Source organism: Aquila chrysaetos, chromosome 4, assembly GCF_900496995.4.
Source record: "Aquila chrysaetos chrysaetos chromosome 4, bAquChr1.4, whole genome shotgun sequence".
NCBI lineage: Eukaryota > Metazoa > Chordata > Aves > Accipitriformes > Accipitridae > Aquila > Aquila chrysaetos.
This window is the reverse complement of record NC_044007.1, coordinates 56,729,451-56,748,298: the sequence shown is the minus strand read 5'-3', so window position 1 is coordinate 56,748,298 and position 18,848 is coordinate 56,729,451. Positions and strand designations below refer to the sequence as shown.

The window sequence follows — 18,848 nt, the reverse complement described above, 5'->3', positions numbered from 1 at the left end:
ATCCATGTTGTCTATTTCTGTGCTGCGAGGTCCACAAGTGTATGTCTCCAGCTGGACTGCTAAAACAGTGCCTTCAGGTTTAGGTAATATGAAGAGAGAGGTTTGTCTTTTTGCTTCCATGCCTTTTCCATCTTTTTAGCTTAATAATGGTTAAAGAAAAATGTGTGTGTATACCATTTCACTTTCTAGAGGCTCCAGAAATCTTGGAAGTATCCCAAGGTGGTGATCTGGGGGGGGGGAGAAGGTGGAGGGTTGTTTTCGTAATAGCAAAAATGAATCAGCTGGACCTGGAGGGAAAAAAATAATCTGGTCACTAACACTGCAGGTGGAGAGCAATGTGTAACAAGCATTCAGAGATGCACAAAATTCTGTGGTCAGGTGACTTAACCAAATAAGTTCCTTTTAGAATCCCCGAATAGGTGTGATTGTAGATGATGTGTATATTCTTGAGTATGCATATGCTGCTTATAATAACTTCCTTTTTTTTAACTAAATTACAACATATGTGCACTATTTATATATAAAGAAACTTCCTTCTTTGAATTTCCTGTTGTGATGGGAAAAACATTCAAAGAACTTGTAGATTGAGGCATACATAGAAAGGCACACACCTTTCCCATGAATAACATTTTTCTCTTTTTAAATGCTTCTTGACTTCACATTTGTCTTTAGAATTTCACCTTTAAAAAAAAAAACCTTGCAAAAGATCCTTTTGTAAACTAAGATTGGTTCTTTGGCTGGAACTGTTTTACCGTTTACTCGCTATATTAGTGTACTAAGTTTTTTAATGCCGTAGCTTGAGTTGCAGCTTGAGGAAGAATTGTTCTGCTGTGTTAGCATTTTATATCTGGGATTGCTGCGGTGTAATGAGGTTCTGTTGTTTTCAGGAGCTGTGTCAGTGCCGCCCTGGGGAAGGGAACTGTTCCTGCTGTAAGGAGTGCATGCTCTGCCTGGGCACACTTTGGGATGAGTGCTGTGACTGTGTTGGTAAGTTTGCATTTCTTTGGGGTTTTCTTCTTTTTTTAAATTGCTTCCTCCTGCCACATGCTGAGCTCACATTCTTAGAATAGAAGTAAAATATCGGGCCAGAATCTGTGCTTTAAACATCTTACAGCTCATTCTGTGGGTACTGAATAAATTAACTGTGGAGAACCAAACATTTGAAGGCTGTATCTGCTCTATGGAGTGGGGAGTGGCGGTAATCCAGATTTTGCTTGGTTAATGTCATCATAACTGACTACTAATTTTGTCTCTAAAACATAAACTCCTTTTTGAGTTGTCATCTTGAGGAAACTATGCAGCACCTGCTTTATGGGGTTGGATGCTGTATGGAGGTTTCTAACTGTAAAGTGTATTGACAAGTACTGCACAGGGGCAATTTTAGGTTTGAGTTCCCTTGTGAATCCTTGGGATTAGTAGTAAACATGCATGGCCCAATGTTTTTATCACTCTTTTATTTGCAAAAAGAGCTCTTTGTGGAGGGTAAGAAAGAGGCACACAAGTTCTTACTGTAGGATTAGATGGTAGTCTTAACAACAGCATTACTACTAAAAGGTAGCGTTCAGAGTGCCCAGATATTTGCAAGTGAGTGCTGCCTCTGCTTAAGGAGGATGTGTTCTAGTTCTGTCTCTTGTTTTAAATGTATTGAAAGTTTCATCTTCTGTGGTTGCTGGAAGGCTCCCTCTGCTGCCATTTAATATCCTTCTAGCTTCCATGAAAGGAATGCATCTTGAGTGTTGTACCGGCTCTCAGCTTCTCTGGCTGGCTGGGTCTTCTCTGAAATCATGAAGATGATTAGTGTCAAAATGCTCCTTTTCAGTGCAGTCCATTGCCGCTTCTGTTCTATCATGATGTGAATATGCTTTCTGTTATCCTGCTTTTTGCTTGGTTCTGGCTAGCTTATCTTTGCTTTACTGTCTTTCAGTGAGCAGTGGAGTGGTGTGGTCTTGCGCATGTGTGATTCTTCCCAATGGCATAAAGTATTCTCAGCCCCTGCACTTGTGGAGGGTATACATTTAGAAAGAGGCCCTAGAGTTTGTTTTTTTCTGTTTGATCTTGGGATCCTTGAAAATTGAAAAAAAAAACCCAAACCCAAAACCTCTCTCCTTTTTTCCCCATCCCCTTTGCCCTTCCAATGTCTTCTTGTTTTTTGTAATGTAATACTAAACTGCACTGTTGTCATATTCAGTCATAGGGGTGAGGAATAATACAGTAGGTTACTTCCCTAGTTCAGAACCATTATCTGCTGTAAAAAGCAAGGCATAGTGTGCCTGTCTCCTCTAGGGAGAGGAAGAACCTACCTTTTGGGATTGTGAGGGAAAAAAAGCAAAGTCCACACACAGGTTTTTTTCTAAATCTGCAGATTACTCACTGTTATGCTGAAGTTAATGAGGTTTCAGGTTCAGTTTTCTAGTACTGAGTAAACTAAAACATCTCTTGATGGTTCTGCGGGTGCCTCAGATCTTCTTGGTTCTATGGTATGGTCCTATTCTCTTCAGTGTAGGGTCGTCCTTGCCATAGCCTTATTCAAATGAGGAAACAGGAGTGCATGCCATACCCAGCTTATTGGAGACAGTTCTTTGTGGATACTTGAGGTGATACTTAAGTCTCTTTATAAGCTGATCATGTCTAATGTAAAAGAAGGTAGGTTGTCATGTCTTTCAGGTCATGTCTGTTCTGAGGTCAGGAATTACCTCCTGCCCTCCAGCACTAACTTTACTGATGCTCAGTTGATGCCCTGTGTTTTGTGTGGGTGTTCTCTCCCTTCTCTGACAGGGAAAAAGACACTGGAGGAGGGAGAACAGCAACAGGTTCCTATTTCCCCTGTTTTTCTAAGCTCTGTGAGTTAAGCTCTTCTAGTCCCTCATGTAAAGGCTTGGCTGCTTCCATCATTTCAATAGCCCATTTCTGCATCTTCTCATCCACTCCAAAGCAGTAGTGTAGACATGTTTGTGCCTTACCAGTTGCTCATAAGTTAAGCTTTTTAATTTTTGTTTTAACCAAAGCTACAATTTTATAATATTTATTATATATAAATATAATTATTATAATTAAAATACTTTTTAAAATAGAGAAGGATCTTTGTGGAATGATCAGCTACCCATTAAACTATAAGCAATGGTTTCTTGGTACCATCTTAAGATATTATTTTCTTATTAGATTGATAGGTACCCAAACTGTAAGCATTCTGCAATGATTTGATGAACAATCTTGATGTTATTTTTTTCCTGTATGTCCTTCTTATCAGTGAAATTTTTTTTGTGAATCCAACCTGACAGGGGGCCTCTCAAAAGGCTTACTGGTTTCAATTTCACAGCATTAATACGATGACATCAACTAAAGTATACGTCTCTTGATGTCTCTGTACAAAACTCTTAGCTGGTTTGGTATCTTCCTAATTAAATTTTAGGTGGGCATCTGTCCTGGTTTTGGCTGGGGTAGAGTTAATTTTCTTTCTAGTAGCTGGTATAGTGTTATGTTTTGGGTTTAGTATGAGAAGAATGTTGATAACACACTGATGTTTTCAGTTGTTGCTAAGTAGTGTTTATACTAAGTCAAGGATTTTTCAGTTTCTCATGCCCAGCCAGCAAGAAGGCTGGAGGGGCACAAGAAGTTGGGAGGGGACACAGCCAGGACAGCTGACCCAAACTGGCCAACGGGGTATTCCATACCATGTGACATCATACCTAGTATATAAACTGGGTGGAGTTGGCCGGAGTTGGGGGGGGGGGGGGGGGGGGGTGGATCTCTGCTCGGGAACTAACTGGGCATCGGTCAGTGAGCAATTGCATTGTGCATCACTTGTTTTGTATATTCCAATCCTTTTATTATTATTATTATTATTATTGTAATTTTATTATTGTTATTATTATTATTTTCTTCCTTTCTGTTCTCTTACACTGTTCTTATCTCAACCCATCAGTTTTACTTTTTTTTTCCCAATTCTCTCCCCCACCCCACTGGGTGGGGGGAAAGTGAGTGAGCAACTGTGTGGTGCTTAGTTGCTGGCTGGGTTTAAACCACGACAGCATCTTTTATTACAGTTGTAGAGTGAATATTCAAAGTGCTTACTAAAAGGCGATAACGCAAGGACAGAAATTTTTGATTAAAGGAGTGAGTCCAGGAACATCTGTGAAGAACAAACCTAGCTGAGAGGAGAAGGAAAATAATTGTTTACAGTAGAAAGTTTGCATAAGTGGAATTACTTTTTAGCATGACCTGATGTTTGGAGGAGTGGCTTATTTTTTTTTCTATTCAACATTTGGCTCACCTTTTTATAGGAGCAGACTATCTTGTGTTATTTTTATTATTAAATGCTGGTAATGCTAACCGCTTGCTTAAGATCTGCCAGATCGCATGCTGATCATCATGGGCGAACTTTGCTCTGGTTTGTTCATTGTGGAAATCCATCTACCTAGATTGAAAAGATTGTCATTTTGTATAGGGTTCTAGTTAAACACGATTTCTGAAGCTGGAGTCCTAATGTATCTGCAGGACAGGAGATGCTTCTCTAGTTGTGTGGGGCTGGTAGGCTTTGAACATTTATGTTCGGTACTGCTTTGATACAAGAGACTTTAAGGACTGGTGTGCTTTGCAGCTGTAGCTGTCTAAAACTGTATCTGTGAAACTACCCAAAATGATATCCAGATATACATGAGGAAAACAGATTTGTCTGTCTCTTGCCAGGTGATTTCTAATAGTGTTTTATGGCTTCTGAGTTTAAATACCTGTGCAGGTACAACTTTTCTTTTTAATCTTGGTTGTTTCAATGTTTGGATTAAATCAAGGTACCCTTCAGTTTCATTGCTGGTAATAAATGTTAGTGTTTAAATGGTTAATGACAAACTGGCACCTGCATTGCACATCACAAAAGCATTTTGTAGGAAGTGGCCAAGAGGATTACAAGGCTTCAAAAAAGATACCACAAAAGACATTGAAAAATAAAGAAGGGGTAACCTGGAAATAAGCATTTTGCCTGTAGTGACCCCTCCAACTAAGTAGCAAAATGAGGTTCATCTGAGCTGCCTGTAAGCAGGTAAAGTAATTCAGACTCTTTCTCCTTCCTGATACTGATCTTTGCACCCCTGGCAGATGACTAAAAAGATCTAGTGCACTGCTGCAGCGGGTGAGATCGAATACTTGAATTGTGATCAAAAGTTTCATGTACCTCAGGACTTGTCAAGATACCGTCTTCCTTCAGTCATAAGCTTTCATTCCAGATTTATGCTAGTATCGGTTGTGCTGTGCTTTGTCTCTTTCCCAGGGGAAACAAACCTTTTGTTGAACTCTTCATATTCTAAACTGTAATGGTAGCATAAAAAGGGAAGGAAAGTGCCATGTAGATGAGGTTTTTCTTTTCACTTGGTTCTCAAAAGTTGCAGGTGTGTTTTGTGGAAGTCTGCAGAGACCTGAAAGCTGCTGTTATGGAAAGCTTATCCTGCTGTATTTGGTAGCACTTCTGCTATTGAGCGAAGAGTGGGATATATACATAAAAGGGCTCTGTTCTGCTTAGCAAAAAAAACCCCCAAAAAACCAAAGGGCAATTTTAATTTTCTAAATATTCCCACCTGTTTCAAGGGGAAGAGTTTAGGGAGTTTTGTGTAATTTACTGTTTCATTCCTCTGCAGGTATGTGCAATCCTCGCAATTACAGTGACACACCTCCAACATCCAAGAGTACTGTCGAGGAGTTGCATGAACCAATTCCTTCCCTTTTCCGGGCACTGACAGAAGGGGATACTCAGCTGAACTGGAATATCGTTTCTTTCCCTGTGGCAGAAGAACTGTCGCACCATGAGAACCTCGTTTCCTTTTTAGAAACCGTGAACCAGCCACAGCATCAGAACGTCTCTGTTCCAAGCAACAATGTCCACGCACCTTACTCTAGTGACAAAGGTAATGAGTATAGTGTCTAAATTCCTAGTGTTTCCTCTTGTCTCTTCCAGGAGCCTACTTGGTGCACCTTCAGTGTTGTCTGTGCTCGCTGCTTATTTTCCCATTAAAAAGTGTGAAAAGTTCAGTCTAATTTTGAGCATTACACAAAAAGAGTGAGGCAAAAGTATTGAGAAACATGGAAGATGGTGTTAAAGTGTCTGATGATCTTAGCAGACGCTGAACCACATAAGTTTGTTATCTCTGTAATTCCTTCTGTGGCATGAGGCGGTTTGTTCACATTGGCACGGTATGTTCTTTGACTTTGAAGCAGTTACCTGTAGCTTAGGAGACAGGACAGACCAAAAAACTGAATCCAAATCGTGTATCAGTGCAGAGGTAGGCAACTGAAACACATGGCTTCAGAGGTTTGAGAAAGCCACATGCCATAAACCGTTTTTATGTGGAGTAGATGTTTGTTTCTTCCATCTGAGCTGGCATAACTTGGACTCTTTAAAAGGATGGTTTGTAGGAAATCCACGATTAATAGGAAACCTGAGTAAGATTTGCAAGACCGTTCTTTATGTTGAGGAGGGATATGTGACAGACAATCTTAAAAATAAGCAATTTGGGGGCAGGGGTTCAACTTATGGACTTGTTCCTCTTAATTTATATCAAGTTTTTATATTCTCACCTTCAGTTTAGAGGACAGACTTCAATATATTGTTTGCGGGGGGTGGGCAGGGAGTTGAGAAGTTTGAGGTAGTGACAGTAGTGGCGTAAGAAAAATACTCTCTGCTTCTTGGTTTCCATACTAAATCTGAAATACTTTTCCCTGTAAATCATTACATCAGACTTAAAAGAATCTCATAAAAAGTTCATAGTGAAATTGCTGCTTAACAGGGAGAAAAGAGCATCTGATTTGTTTTATTAGTGTAATTAATGCTTTACTTCCTTCCCAACACACACTTGAAATATTTGTAATCCCATATGTTGCTGTTGTGGTAGCTGTTTTATCTTATCATTGAAAGATACCCTAATTGATGGACATGCTGCTTTTCCATACTGTTGTGAGCCTTTGACCTAGTTACGTTTCTGAGTAGGACAGCTGTTGATTAAATGGGACCGTAATGGCAACTTTTCTAATTTCCTTTTCACGTGACAAAAATAAATTAATTCCAGAACTGGGAAACCAGATGGTCAGAAAGCATCTCATTCATATGTCTTTGACATTATTAAAATGCTTGCCCGCCATTATGAGAATTATGCAGAAAGCCATGTTACATGGCAAGCCACAAAAAGCCCTGTGTGCAAACGCTACAGTATTTAAAGATGTAAATTATACTTGGGAAAAAAAAAATTATGCTTAGAACAATGTTGAATATATCCCATTGTACTTAGGTACTGCAGCCCTTTACTACAGTCCTTTACTACCATACCAACAGGATGGGCTAATGATAGTTTTGGATTAAACTTGGAATTTGAATTGCATCTCAAGGGTGTGGAGGAGTTTTGAGTTTAACAACACAGACAAGTGCATAACACTGCAATTTTTCCTTAGTCAAAAGTCTCCTTGATTTCATTTACTAAGAATGTATTAGAGATTAGGTTGAGAGAGCTTTCACTGGAATGATGACAGTACAAAAACAACAGTTGTATTTGGAAGTAGTTACCAAATGCCACTGGTTTTCAGGCTTCAGTAGACAGAATAGAAATAAATGTCAGAGCTGTTCTCATAATCGTTGGCTATGCCTCTTCCATCTTAGTGATCAGTGAAGAATTGGAAAATGTAGAAAATTACTTTCAACATCCTATCCTTTAAGTATCTGAATATGTAAGCCTGTTGAGGAGTCTCTCTTTTCTTGGTCACAATGTAGATAACTTTGTAGTCTTCTGCTTTTTCAGAAGTGATATTAAAGTTTGCTTATAAAAACATGGATGATTCAAGAATTGAGGAGAGAAGAAGGTGGAAAGAAAAGTTGGCTGCTGGCCTTGGTCAGTTGATGTTTATTATGCTGGAAGCAAGGACAACTGGGGAATTGTACCTCTTGTGTTGGATGTTGTGTGAGCCATGGGGTGGCATTGTTTTTAATGTTGTTTTTTATGAGTTCATTGGGGAAGCAGTAACCAAAAGGTGGAGGGGTAGTAGATCAAGGGCTAAGGAGCCTTGTGAGCATGGCCACAGAGAGGGAGCCCGGGAAGTAGCTGGAGTCTGATGGCTTCTGCCCATTCAAAGTCCAGTCACACAATCAAGTCAGTGTGGTTTAACAAGCTGGCATGTGTTGGAAGAACCACTGAAGGAGAGGGTGGGTCTGTGTGTGTGTATGCGTGCGTGCTCAGTTGCAGTAAATACAAGCATAGCCTGCAGTGGAAGAAACTGAAGACCATCTCTTTACCCTTTCTTTCTCCCCAGATGTGCTACCAGGCTTAAGGGCAGATCTTGCAAATGGAGACGTCCTTAAGGTGACTTGCTAAGCAGTTGTCTTCAAGGGTGTGACATTCAGGGATTTGAAAGAATATTCCTGTGAGCAGGAACACAGATGCTTTATGTTTTCTTTACAGTGCTGTGCCTCATCCAATTGTGGTTTTTCTGTGGCTTCTTGCATGCTTCACTCCAACAAGGTATGCTGGCAGCAGCATATTGCGTTGCCTGTAAAAGGAGAGGGGCTAATGAGAGGTAGATTTTGGTAAGGGGACAGTAGTCTCTGTGCTGTCTTCTGGAATACCTTCCAAAATTTGGAAAGGCTCTGCCTACAAATACCCCTTGTCATGTCATGTAACACAGTTCTGATTTTAATTTCAATGCATGTTGACGCAGGGATCGCCATTAAGCTGGTCCAGGGTGCCAGGCTTGCTCAGTGCAGTTCTGGGTGAGTGCCAGGTAAAGCAGCACCAGCCACGGGAATCCACAAGCTTTGTGCTTGAGTGGCGTGAAGCCATCAGCCCCGGGAGGGTGGCTGTAGATCTGGGAGGAGGTGTGGTTCGGTGGGATATAAAGCATTCCTTTCTTGCCCCAGCCTACTGCGAGCCCAGGTGCCAGACCTTGAACTTCCCAGTTATTATCTTAATGAGTGTCTTCCCTTTCCTCCTGTGAATTGACTTTTTAACGTTTTTAGCTGCCAAAGTATGTGTGCACTGCTGGAGCTGCTGTAGTTCTTTGTGTCATTAGTTTCTGGCATTTGAGCCGCTACTTCAGAGGGAATTGCAATGATTATTAATCTAGAGCTACATTTATTCTTTTTGCTTTACTTTTAGCTGATACCCTCAGAGCTCTGAACTGCTAGTTCAGATGTTTAAGCTTAGTTGTTTCAGATGATGACAGGACCTTGGTGAGAGAGAGAGAGAGAGAGGGGAACTAGATAATCTTTTGGCAACTGATGGAACAAAATCTGTGTTGTAGTTAAGGTTTTCTGACTTAAACTGCTAGGTGACACAGGGGATGGCGTCCACTCTGCATTTCCACTCCCCTCCAGCGTCAGCCAGGTAGAGGAGAGCTAGAAATCCAGTAAAGTGGCATCTACCTCTGTAGGTTCTCTAGGAAGATTTTTTTTTTTTAATGTTTCTTTTTATAAGTTCTGATTGGCATAAAATGGTATGGCTGCTGGATGGACAGTTACCTTTTTAAAGTATTTTTAGAGCTACCGATAAATAGACCAGCAGACAACTGAACTTAAATAGCACCTTTAACTTCAAAGGTGGCATACAGGGAATTGTCATTAACTGGCAAAGTTTTTTCATCTTGTAGGTAGGCATTTTTCCTTAACTTACAAGAACTGAATTGTTTTATTGTCTCCAAGTCGCTAAATTCCTCCATTGTGCACCAATACAGATCTGACTTGCAGCACAGACAGTATCATAGCAAAGCCTGATAGAAACATGAGTCCATTTCTGCTGGTCATTTTGAATTTAGACTTGATTGTTGTTTCTCCTACACAACCTTTGTTGAGTATGAATTGGAGGGGGGGAAAGGTGAGAAACTCATGTTCCGGAAAAAAAAGAACGCCGCTGCATCCTTCTCCTTCCCCGCACCTGTAGTCTGTAGTCCTTACTGTGTGAAAATTGGCAAAATGCAAATGAAAGAGCTTTTACTGCACTAAGTAACATCCTTTTTATCTATACTGAGGGAGCCAAGTGATGACTATATAATCAGGTATGTGAAACAATGTAAGTGCTCTCCCAGATCCCTGGATCCCAACTGAGTCTGTAGGTATGTATTTTTGTCCCCTAACTCTTGTTTTTGCAGCCTATAAAGAGGGATTTAACGCTTGAGGTGAGGAACTCTGCTGCTTTCAGTAATTCAGCCTCTACATGGGCATGCAGACACTGCTGAGGCGGCAACCAGGAGTGTCCTGTGATGAACAAAGTGCACCCTGGCCAATCTGACTCATTCAGATCTGGCAAGTCTCTGAGTGAGCAAGACTTCAGAAACAGTTCAGTAGCACATACATGTCCTCCAGCTGCTTACAAGAGCTACTGGGAACCAGCCAGATCTACTGCTGGCGCTGGCCTGCTGTGTACAGTCTGTCCTCTCCCCAGACCAGCATTTCTGGACTTGTCCTCTAGGACCTAATCCTTTTGGCTTGTGTGCAGGTGGAAATAAACTTTCTTACCCACTCTCCAGTCAGTCAAGATTAATGTCCTTGGTTGTTGCTGCCATCTTAATAAGGTTGAGGTCTGGCTTTGGTTCCCATTTTAGTCCTGGGAGAGTGGTTGAGGAGACCAGTCTCTCCAGTCTCCCAGGACCTGACTGCTGTCATCTGGTTTTGCCAGGGTTATGGGCCTGGTGCTGCTCATCCTCTGGCCTCCTTCCCCCAAGAGATGTCTTTAGTCTCTCAGTTCAGTGTTGTTGATCTTTATGTTCTAGAAATCACAGGCTCTTCTTCCACAAGAGGTTTATTTCAAGTTTCAGCAGGCATTAGCTAGTGAACTGGGCTTCTCCAGGACTTCTGAACTTGTACTAACAGAGATGAGGGTGTCACAGATGAGGTTAACATGAAGGTGAACACATATGTCTCCTAACACAGAGGGGACTGGTCATCCTCTGGTGTGAAGACAGCGTGCAACTGCTGGGAGCAGCTAGCCCACCTCAAGAGTGTGCACAACTTTCCTGACAAGCTTTCCTGGCCTACTGTAGGCTTTCCTTTGCGTGTTCCAAGTGATCAACATGATAGCAGTGAGCACTTCTGGCAGCCCTTTGGAGAGGACTCTAGTTTCTTTACAGAGTTGTTCCACTACTATCTAGAGACAGCCATGAGTCATTTTGATTTCTCAAGCTGATCCAGAGACTAGGTCAGTCAGGTGGAGATGACATCTCAAAAGCCAATTTTGCAGCAAGAAATCTTTCTGGATTAGCCAGGATTGCCTGTTTTGAGGCAGAGGCTCTGTGCCTCCAGCTGACACCTTTGAAGACTGACCCTACCTATTGCATTTAAGGTCAAACTTGAGAAGAAAACTACTAAAAAGGTGTCAAAGGAGTGAACCAGGATTAAGCAAGAGGGTACAAAAAGTATGAATGTCTTAGAGAGGCTTCTGTAAGGTTCCTGTGCTTGCCTGCCAGCACTGAACTGGATGACTGACTAGACACTCACTGGTGCTTAGATTTCATGAGGAATGCTGCCTTGAGACTAACCTCTACTTTCTCACACCCTACCCTTCCACTGAAAACCTCCTGTGAGGAGTGAGGGGGACAGATACCTGGGAATGTCTGGGCCTCCTGGGAATGGATGGTGTGTGCTCCTTCTTGGGACCCTGTCAATTTTGTGGCTGGTGATGAAATGTTGCCAAGTCCTTTTACGTTCTCCGTAAGCAGACGGGTGGATTCTTGCCTTTGAGGATGTGGTGGCTGCATCTCCCTACCGCTTTTCAGCTTTGGCTGAGCACTTCAGGTGTATACCTGGCCGGTCACTCTTTGCACGTGGCACCGTAGCATATGCTTCTGTTTTGCTCTTTCCTCCTCCCCTCTGTGAATAAAGTGCCCTTACTGAAGCTGTAGATATGTTGGTTGGTTTTAGGCAGAGGTTTTGTTCTCTGAGAACTCTCTTCCTCTGGTTGCTGTGCCTCAGGCTTTATTATAAGGGGTCATAGAAATAGAAGTGCCAAGAATGGGACAGGACTTACACAGCCTCAGTGTATTTTGTTGACATTCCCAGCAGTACTTCAGGTACTCCAACTTCTTGGACAACTGCAGCTTTATTAAACACAGCACAGCTTTTCTGGGAGCAGAAAACTGCTTCAGCTGTGGGTCTGCACTTCCTCCCCAAGATCCTTATTGCCTGTTGCACTGTATGGGATGTCTCCAAGATGTGTACATCAGTTCAGAGCCTGAACAAGGCAGTGAATACTCACTTGCTTTCAGTGGGCTGGCAGCATGTCTTGTCACCCTCTTGCAGCTGTTTAGGTAGTAGTAAAATAGTTTGACAGTGGTCAGGGTTCCCTCATACATGTTTTAACAAATGATAATTCTTAAAAGGGTAGGCAGGGTTTCCAGATGTCAAGGAGGAGGAGGAGGGGTCCACAGAAAAGCTCTTGGGTACATTGTGCTCTCCTGTATGTTCTGTTGTCCCTTGTCACGTGCCCAAAAGCATGGGCACCACAGAAGTCATCTACTGGGGAAACCGGCTGCATAGATCTGATGACTTGTAAGGTGATAGAGACCCTTGCTGGCCTCAGCTCACCTTTGGACCTCACCTTAAGAGCTTGCCGTAAGATCTGCATACTACTGAGGCTGCTAAACTATGGGGCACCAGTATTTTGAACAGGAGGTTCTGGTGCACTTCAGCCTCTCAAGACTTGCTCGCAGATAAGAGACTGAATAAATGCTATGGTTAACAACTACACTGCTCTGAGAGTCCTTCAGTTACTTGCCCTTCTCCCTATCTCCAATTAAAAAACCCCCCCACTGTCTTGATTTACCATTTATGTTTGGATTACATTTTTGTAATCCATGTTGGAATGTAGGTCAGTATGTTTCTCCGGTATCCATGCTCCGTAAGTAGTAATAGGCTAGAAAGCCCTTTGACATCTCCCGCTCACAAATCTGTCTGATGTGTGTGAGGCATTCATATTTGCAGACAGCTTTTACTTGTGCTTTACCCCAAAGTGTGCCAAGCTACACTGAGGGTAAATGTGATGCAGTCAAGGTCCTTTGGAGGATGAATGAAGTTACAGTGTAATCACCCGGTCAACACAGAAGAAAATTGGTATAATCTGTCAGCTTAGAGAATTGGAAGTAGATTAGGGAGGGATGGTTTTGTTTTATAGTTGTGGTGAATGCCTCAGCTCCAGTTTGAGGCTGCAATGCCAAACTTCATGGCATTCCGCATAATTGCATGGATGTTAGACGAATAAAGTCAACACTTACGCAGAAGGGGTTTCTTAATCAATAGTAAAGCTGGTCGTATTGCTAAAAAAAAGAAGAAAAAAAGTGTGCAGTTTCAAGTTGAGGAAAATGTGATTCTCTAGCTCTGTCATTTAATGTGGCTGAAGACTATTGTGGGGTTGGGGGGCTGTTACGGGTTTGTGGGCGTGGGTTTTTTTGGTGGTTGGGGGAGGGGGTGGCTCCTGTGAGAAGCTGCTCGAAGCTTCCTCAGCTCCAAGTCGGACCCGACTCTGGCCCAGGCCGAGTCCGTCAGCGACGGTGGTAGCGCCTCTGGGAGAACAGATTTAGGAAGGGGAACCTGCAGTGAGTGGGGGGAGTGGGATGTGAGAGGAACCCCTCTGCAGACACCGAGGTCAGTGAGGAGGAAGGAGGGGAGGAGGGTTTGCCCCTGCAGCCCGCGGTGAGACAAGACGGCAGGCTGTCCCCCCCAGCCCATGGAGGGGAGCGGGGGAGGCGGAGGCCCCCCAAGATGGCCGTGACTCCATGGGAAAGCCCACGCTGGAGCAGTCTGTGACTGAAGGGCTGCAGCCTGCAGAAAGGACTCACTCTGGAGAAGTTTGTGGAGGACTGTCTCCCGTGGGAGGGACCCCCCGGTGGAGCAGGGGCCGAGTGCGGAGTCCTCCTCCCCCTGAGGAGGAAGGAGCGGCAGAGACCAGGTGTGGCGAGCTGACCCCAACCCCCATCCCCGGTTCCCCTGCGCCGCCGGGGGGAGGAGGTGGAGAGAACCGGGAGTGGGGTTGAGGCGGGAAGGAGGGAGGGCTGGGGGGAAGGTGTTCTAAGGTTGGGTTTTACTTCCTAATATCCTTGTTTTGTTCTGATTGGTAGTCAATGAAATTCATTTTGTTTCTTCCCCCAGTTGAGCCTGTCTTTTGCCCGTGACCATCAGTGGTGAGTGATCCCTCCCTGTCCTTGTCTCGACCCAGGAGCCTGCCTTTATATTTTCTCCTCATCCCACCATGGCCGGGGGCGAGTGAGCGAGCGGCTGCGTGGTGCTTTGTTACCGGCTGGGCTTAAACCATGACAGTCCTTTGTGGCACCAAACATGGGGCAAGAAGGGGGCTGAGGTAACTACAGTCATTTTTGGCAAGCCAGACAGGAGACAGAGATACGATTTGAGATATAAGGATAGTAATTGGGAGAGGTAACGGGCAAAGCACAGACTGAACAATGTTAGTGAAATACCCCTGGGAATTTTGGTTTTTGTAATTGTGGTGGAGGAACGATTGTGTGTATATTGTCCGCTTTTGTTTGGTATTGTGATGGTGATTATGTTAATTTTGTTATGGGGAAGGTTTTTTTTGTGATGTGAGTGAAGTTTGTGATTTTAGTGATAATTCTTAAATATGTGATCTGCAGAGGCGAGGGGTGGAAACAAAGGACTGTCGTGGTTTAAGCCCAGCCGGTAACAAAGCACCACGCAGCCGCTTGCTCACTCCCCCAGCCAGCCACAGTGGGATGAGGAGAAAATATAAAGGCAGGCTCCTGGGTCAAGATAAGGACTGGGAGGGATCACTCACCACTGATGGTCACGGGCAAAAGATGGGCTCAACTGGGGGAAGAAACAGAATGAATTTCATTGACTACCAATCAAAACAAAACATGGACACTGAGAAGTAAAACCCAACCTTAGAACACCTTCCCCCCAGCCCTCCCTCCTTCCCGCCTCAACCCCACTCCCGGTTCTCTCCACCTCCTCCCCCCGGCGGCGCAGGGGAACAGGGGATGGGGGTTGGGGTCAGCTCGCCACACCTGGTCTCTGCCGCTCCTTCCTCCTCAGGGGGAGGAGGACTCCGCACTCGGCCCCTGCTCCACCGGGGGGTCCCTCCCACGGGAGATGGTCCTCCACCAACCTCTCCAACGTGAGTCCTTTCCGCAGGCTGCAGCTCCTCACAAACTTCCCTGGCATGGGTCTCTTCTGTGGGCTTCAGTTCTTCCCAAACTTCCCTGGTGTGGGTCCTTTCCGCGGGCTGCAGCCCTTCAGTCACAGACTGCTCCAGCGCGGGCTTTCCCATGGAGTCACGGCCATCTTGGGGGGCCTCCGCTCCCCCGCTCCCCTCCATGGGCTGGGGGGGACAGCCTGCCATCTTGTCTCACCGCGGGCTGCAGGGGCATCCACCACCTCAGGCGCCCCTCCTCCCCTCCTTCCTCCTCACTGACCTCGGTGTCTGCAGAGGGGTTCCTCTCACATCCCACTCCCCCCACTCGCTGCAGGTTCCCCTTCCTAAATCTGTTCTCCCAGAGGCGCTACCACCGCCAGTGACGGGCTCGGCCTTGGCCAGAGTCGGGTCCGACTTGGAGCCGGGGAAGCTTCGAGCAGCTTCTCACAGGAGCCACCCCTGCGGCCCCTCCCCCAACCACCAAAAAAAACCCGCACCACACAAACCCATAACAGGGGCGGAGGAGGAAACATTTACACTTATTTAAGTGGGGTTTGGTGTTTTTTAAATAACTTCTCTAAACCTGAAGTTTTTCATGATAGCATGTAGTAACTGCTGGCAACTGTGAAAGTGGTATCTTGCTATTACCTTCAGAGGCCACATCTCTGCTTGTTATTTTGGCATAGCCCATCCTTACACTTTAGAAGGTATCCTTCATAACTGGGGGACAAAACCCAAAACCATTCTTGCCCATGACTATAGAAATAAATTAATCCAGAAGGAGAGCAGACAACAGGTTGAGTTGTAGACACTGAAAACTTGGAGTTGATAGATTGTACCTTGGCTCACTCCCTCTTCTCTCTACTTTCACTATCACCTTTTTTTTTTCCCTTATGCCTCATTGTCATGATGATTTGCAATCCTACTTCAAAAGCTGCACATTGAATTGATTTTTAACTAACCTTTAAAAATATTTTAAGACCTTTTAAACCAAATTTTTTCCCCCCTCTTGGTTTAGAACACATGTGTACTGTGGTGTATTTTGATGACTGCATGTCAATACATCAGTGCAAGATCTCTTGCGAGTCCATGGGAGCTTCCAAATACCGATGGTTTCACAACGCCTGCTGTGAGTGTATTGGGCCAGAATGCATCGACTATGGCAGTAAAACTGTAAAATGTATGAACTGCATGTTTTGAAGCAGGAAAATTGTAATATAGCAATACTGAGGCCAAAGTAATCTCTCTCAGTTAAAGAGATGGGGATTGCAAATACTGCGTTTTGGTGGAGTGCCTACTGGTTGCAATTAAATGTACCTGGCTGAAAAAAGATGTATAAAATCTGAAACCTTTTCTTTTTTTTTAATTCATGTAAGCAAGGCTAACTAGTAGATGTTTCAACACTATGTTTTAAGTTTATTTTTCTTTATTTCTGCTTGAATGGTACAGCCATGCTCATCGTTGCTGTTCTGACTGTTTTTCTTTGATTTGAAAGTATTGACTATACTGGTTTTCAGAATGTAGTACTGTATCTTGTAGTTTAGACTAGGGAAACCTTAAGGATATGGTAATGAGATTTCCATCATCTAAGTTCAACAAATAATTAAATGGCTGCTAGGTTGCAGGGGCATAGTTGTTCTTTAGGTGCTGGGTTGTTTGTTTCAGTTTCTGGTTTTGTTTTTTAACTTTATTACCGTCTAGTTTTTGAGCTTAGCCTTCTATTGTAAAAATGGTATTTGGGGAAAAAAAACCCCTCATGCTCTCTCTTCAGTGCATGGGCTGCCATGGATGAAATCCTAACTTCTTAGAAGGGCTGCCCAACAAAACAGTATGTATGGGACACTTCTCTTCCAAGTTTCATTGCCCTGCTCTTGTAAATATATTGGGGCCTATGTTGCATAATTTATATATAAAAAAAAAAGTAATCTTTTCAGTCTTCTCTTAGATACCAAAATAAAGCTGTTAAATGCAGTTGTATGTCCCTCCTTTTGCACTGTTCTAGGGTTACTTACTTCCTGAATGTTCAGTCCAGTAAAGGAAACATGAAAGGTTATTATGGATTTAATGATTAAATGAATAAAGAAGAATGAAATTACATGAACTAGCAAGTGGTACAGGGCTACTAGTTGAGCAGTTGGCAGCAGCCATGTTCCCATTTAGCAGTTTGCTGTGAATATTTATTCCAAAACATAATTCTTAGAACTTCTATTTCCTGCCCCCCCCCCCGAAATGTCACTGAAGAAGGGAAGATGTGTCCCCAAAGGCAAAACTAGGATGTTCTGAGTTCAGAACATGGTCCATTTTTCTAAGTAAGAGTTCTAATATGTTGACAGTTACGTAGCAGTTACTATGACCCAGTTAGGGCTCCATTGGTAATGGTACTAAGTACAAGAATAAAGTGTATGAGTATGAGTAGTTAATGATCAGCTTTTGGTATTTATAATGATGTGGGTTTTAACTCCTTGAATATTTTTTTTAATGCGTATATGCATATGCACACACAAAAAAGAATTTGACTATTCATATTTCTCTCACTAACCTCAGTCTAGAGGGATTAAACTATTTTGTAGTCACACCTGTCTATCTGTACCATGTACAAATGGAAGCAGTCATTTTAAATCTATTTTGCTGAAAAGTTTGCCTGAATGTTTTTTCATTTTTTTCTCATGATACAGTTCTTTCAGTAAGATGAAATAATAATAATAATAAAAAATCTGCTTTTGTGAAATAACATTGCTTTCTTCAGTCTCTTTTTCAGCTATAAAGAAGTACTTGAAAGATGAAGGTTTATTGTTTTGAACTAGTGAATGATGGAATACCTTCATACTTTAAACTTGCAATTAAGTGATAAAAAGAATCATAGACATGAATAGAAAAACTTAGCTTATCATGAAGGAGTTGTTCTTCCTGTATTTGACAATTCATGTTATCTTTTCTTCTGCCTGAGTTTCTTAAAATGAATGGAGAGAAAGAATATGTTACAGTAGCTGTGACTTTTTAGCTGGAGGGTGATGCGTCATCGTTCTTGACCAAGATAGAAGACATATGGTAAGCATTGCTACAGGTCATTAGCATGCTTTGGATTCTTGCAACGTTAAATTACTGGAAACATTATGGTAGTTCAGAATCTTCTTGGGGGGAAAACTGCTGCCCCATGGATCTGTGATACTGTCTCCATTTACATCATCAGAATTTCACTGTGAGGTCAAGTCAAGGGAACAGCAAGGGTGGGGAGTGGGAGAGATGGGGGACTGGCCTAACAGGTGTCCAGGCAACACTGTGGGGAATAGCCTAAAAATGTGAACACAGTTGTCTCTGTAATGGCCTGAGAGTAGGTAGTGAGGATGCACACTTTCTGGGGCTTGCCTTATTTTTTGTAATTCCTGATGCTGTCTAGAGTTCGCTGTAAGCATTGTGTGTATGCAAATTTCATACAGCAACATCCAGTGTATTTTATTACGATGAGTGTTTTAAGAGGTATTTAATAAAAAGATATTACTGGTTCATGTGTTTTCTTTCTCAAGATTTTCTCAGGGCAAATGTTACCAGGAAGTGTATTATAAAAGTTACTGACCTAGATGAATGGAATAATACAGAGAATTAACTCTTCAGCAGTTTTTTTTCCAAAATTAAAATGGTATTTTGAGGGTTTTTTTCTTTACATGAATGAATAAAATAGGGTTTTATTAATAGTCAAAATGTTCTTTCTGACAAATATAGCCA

General features: G+C 42.9%; 1 protein-coding gene across 4 annotated transcripts in view; it reads left to right on the top strand.

Moving 5' to 3' along the window:
* Window positions 1–18,629, top strand: part of TWSG1 (twisted gastrulation BMP signaling modulator 1) — a 28,911-nt gene extending 10,282 nt beyond the window's left edge. For all 4 annotated transcript variants that reach the window (XM_030011368.1, XM_030011369.2, XM_030011372.2 and 1 more), the window contains exons 3-5: window positions 888–987; window positions 5,628–5,894; window positions 16,144–18,629. In XM_030011368.1, coding sequence (XP_029867228.1) covers window positions 888–987; window positions 5,628–5,894; window positions 16,144–16,325 — 549 coding nt within the window. In that variant the 3' untranslated portion in view covers window positions 16,326–18,629. The remainder of the gene's footprint in view (window positions 1–887; window positions 988–5,627; window positions 5,895–16,143) is intronic.
* The last annotated feature ends 219 nt before the right edge of the window (window positions 18,630–18,848 follow it).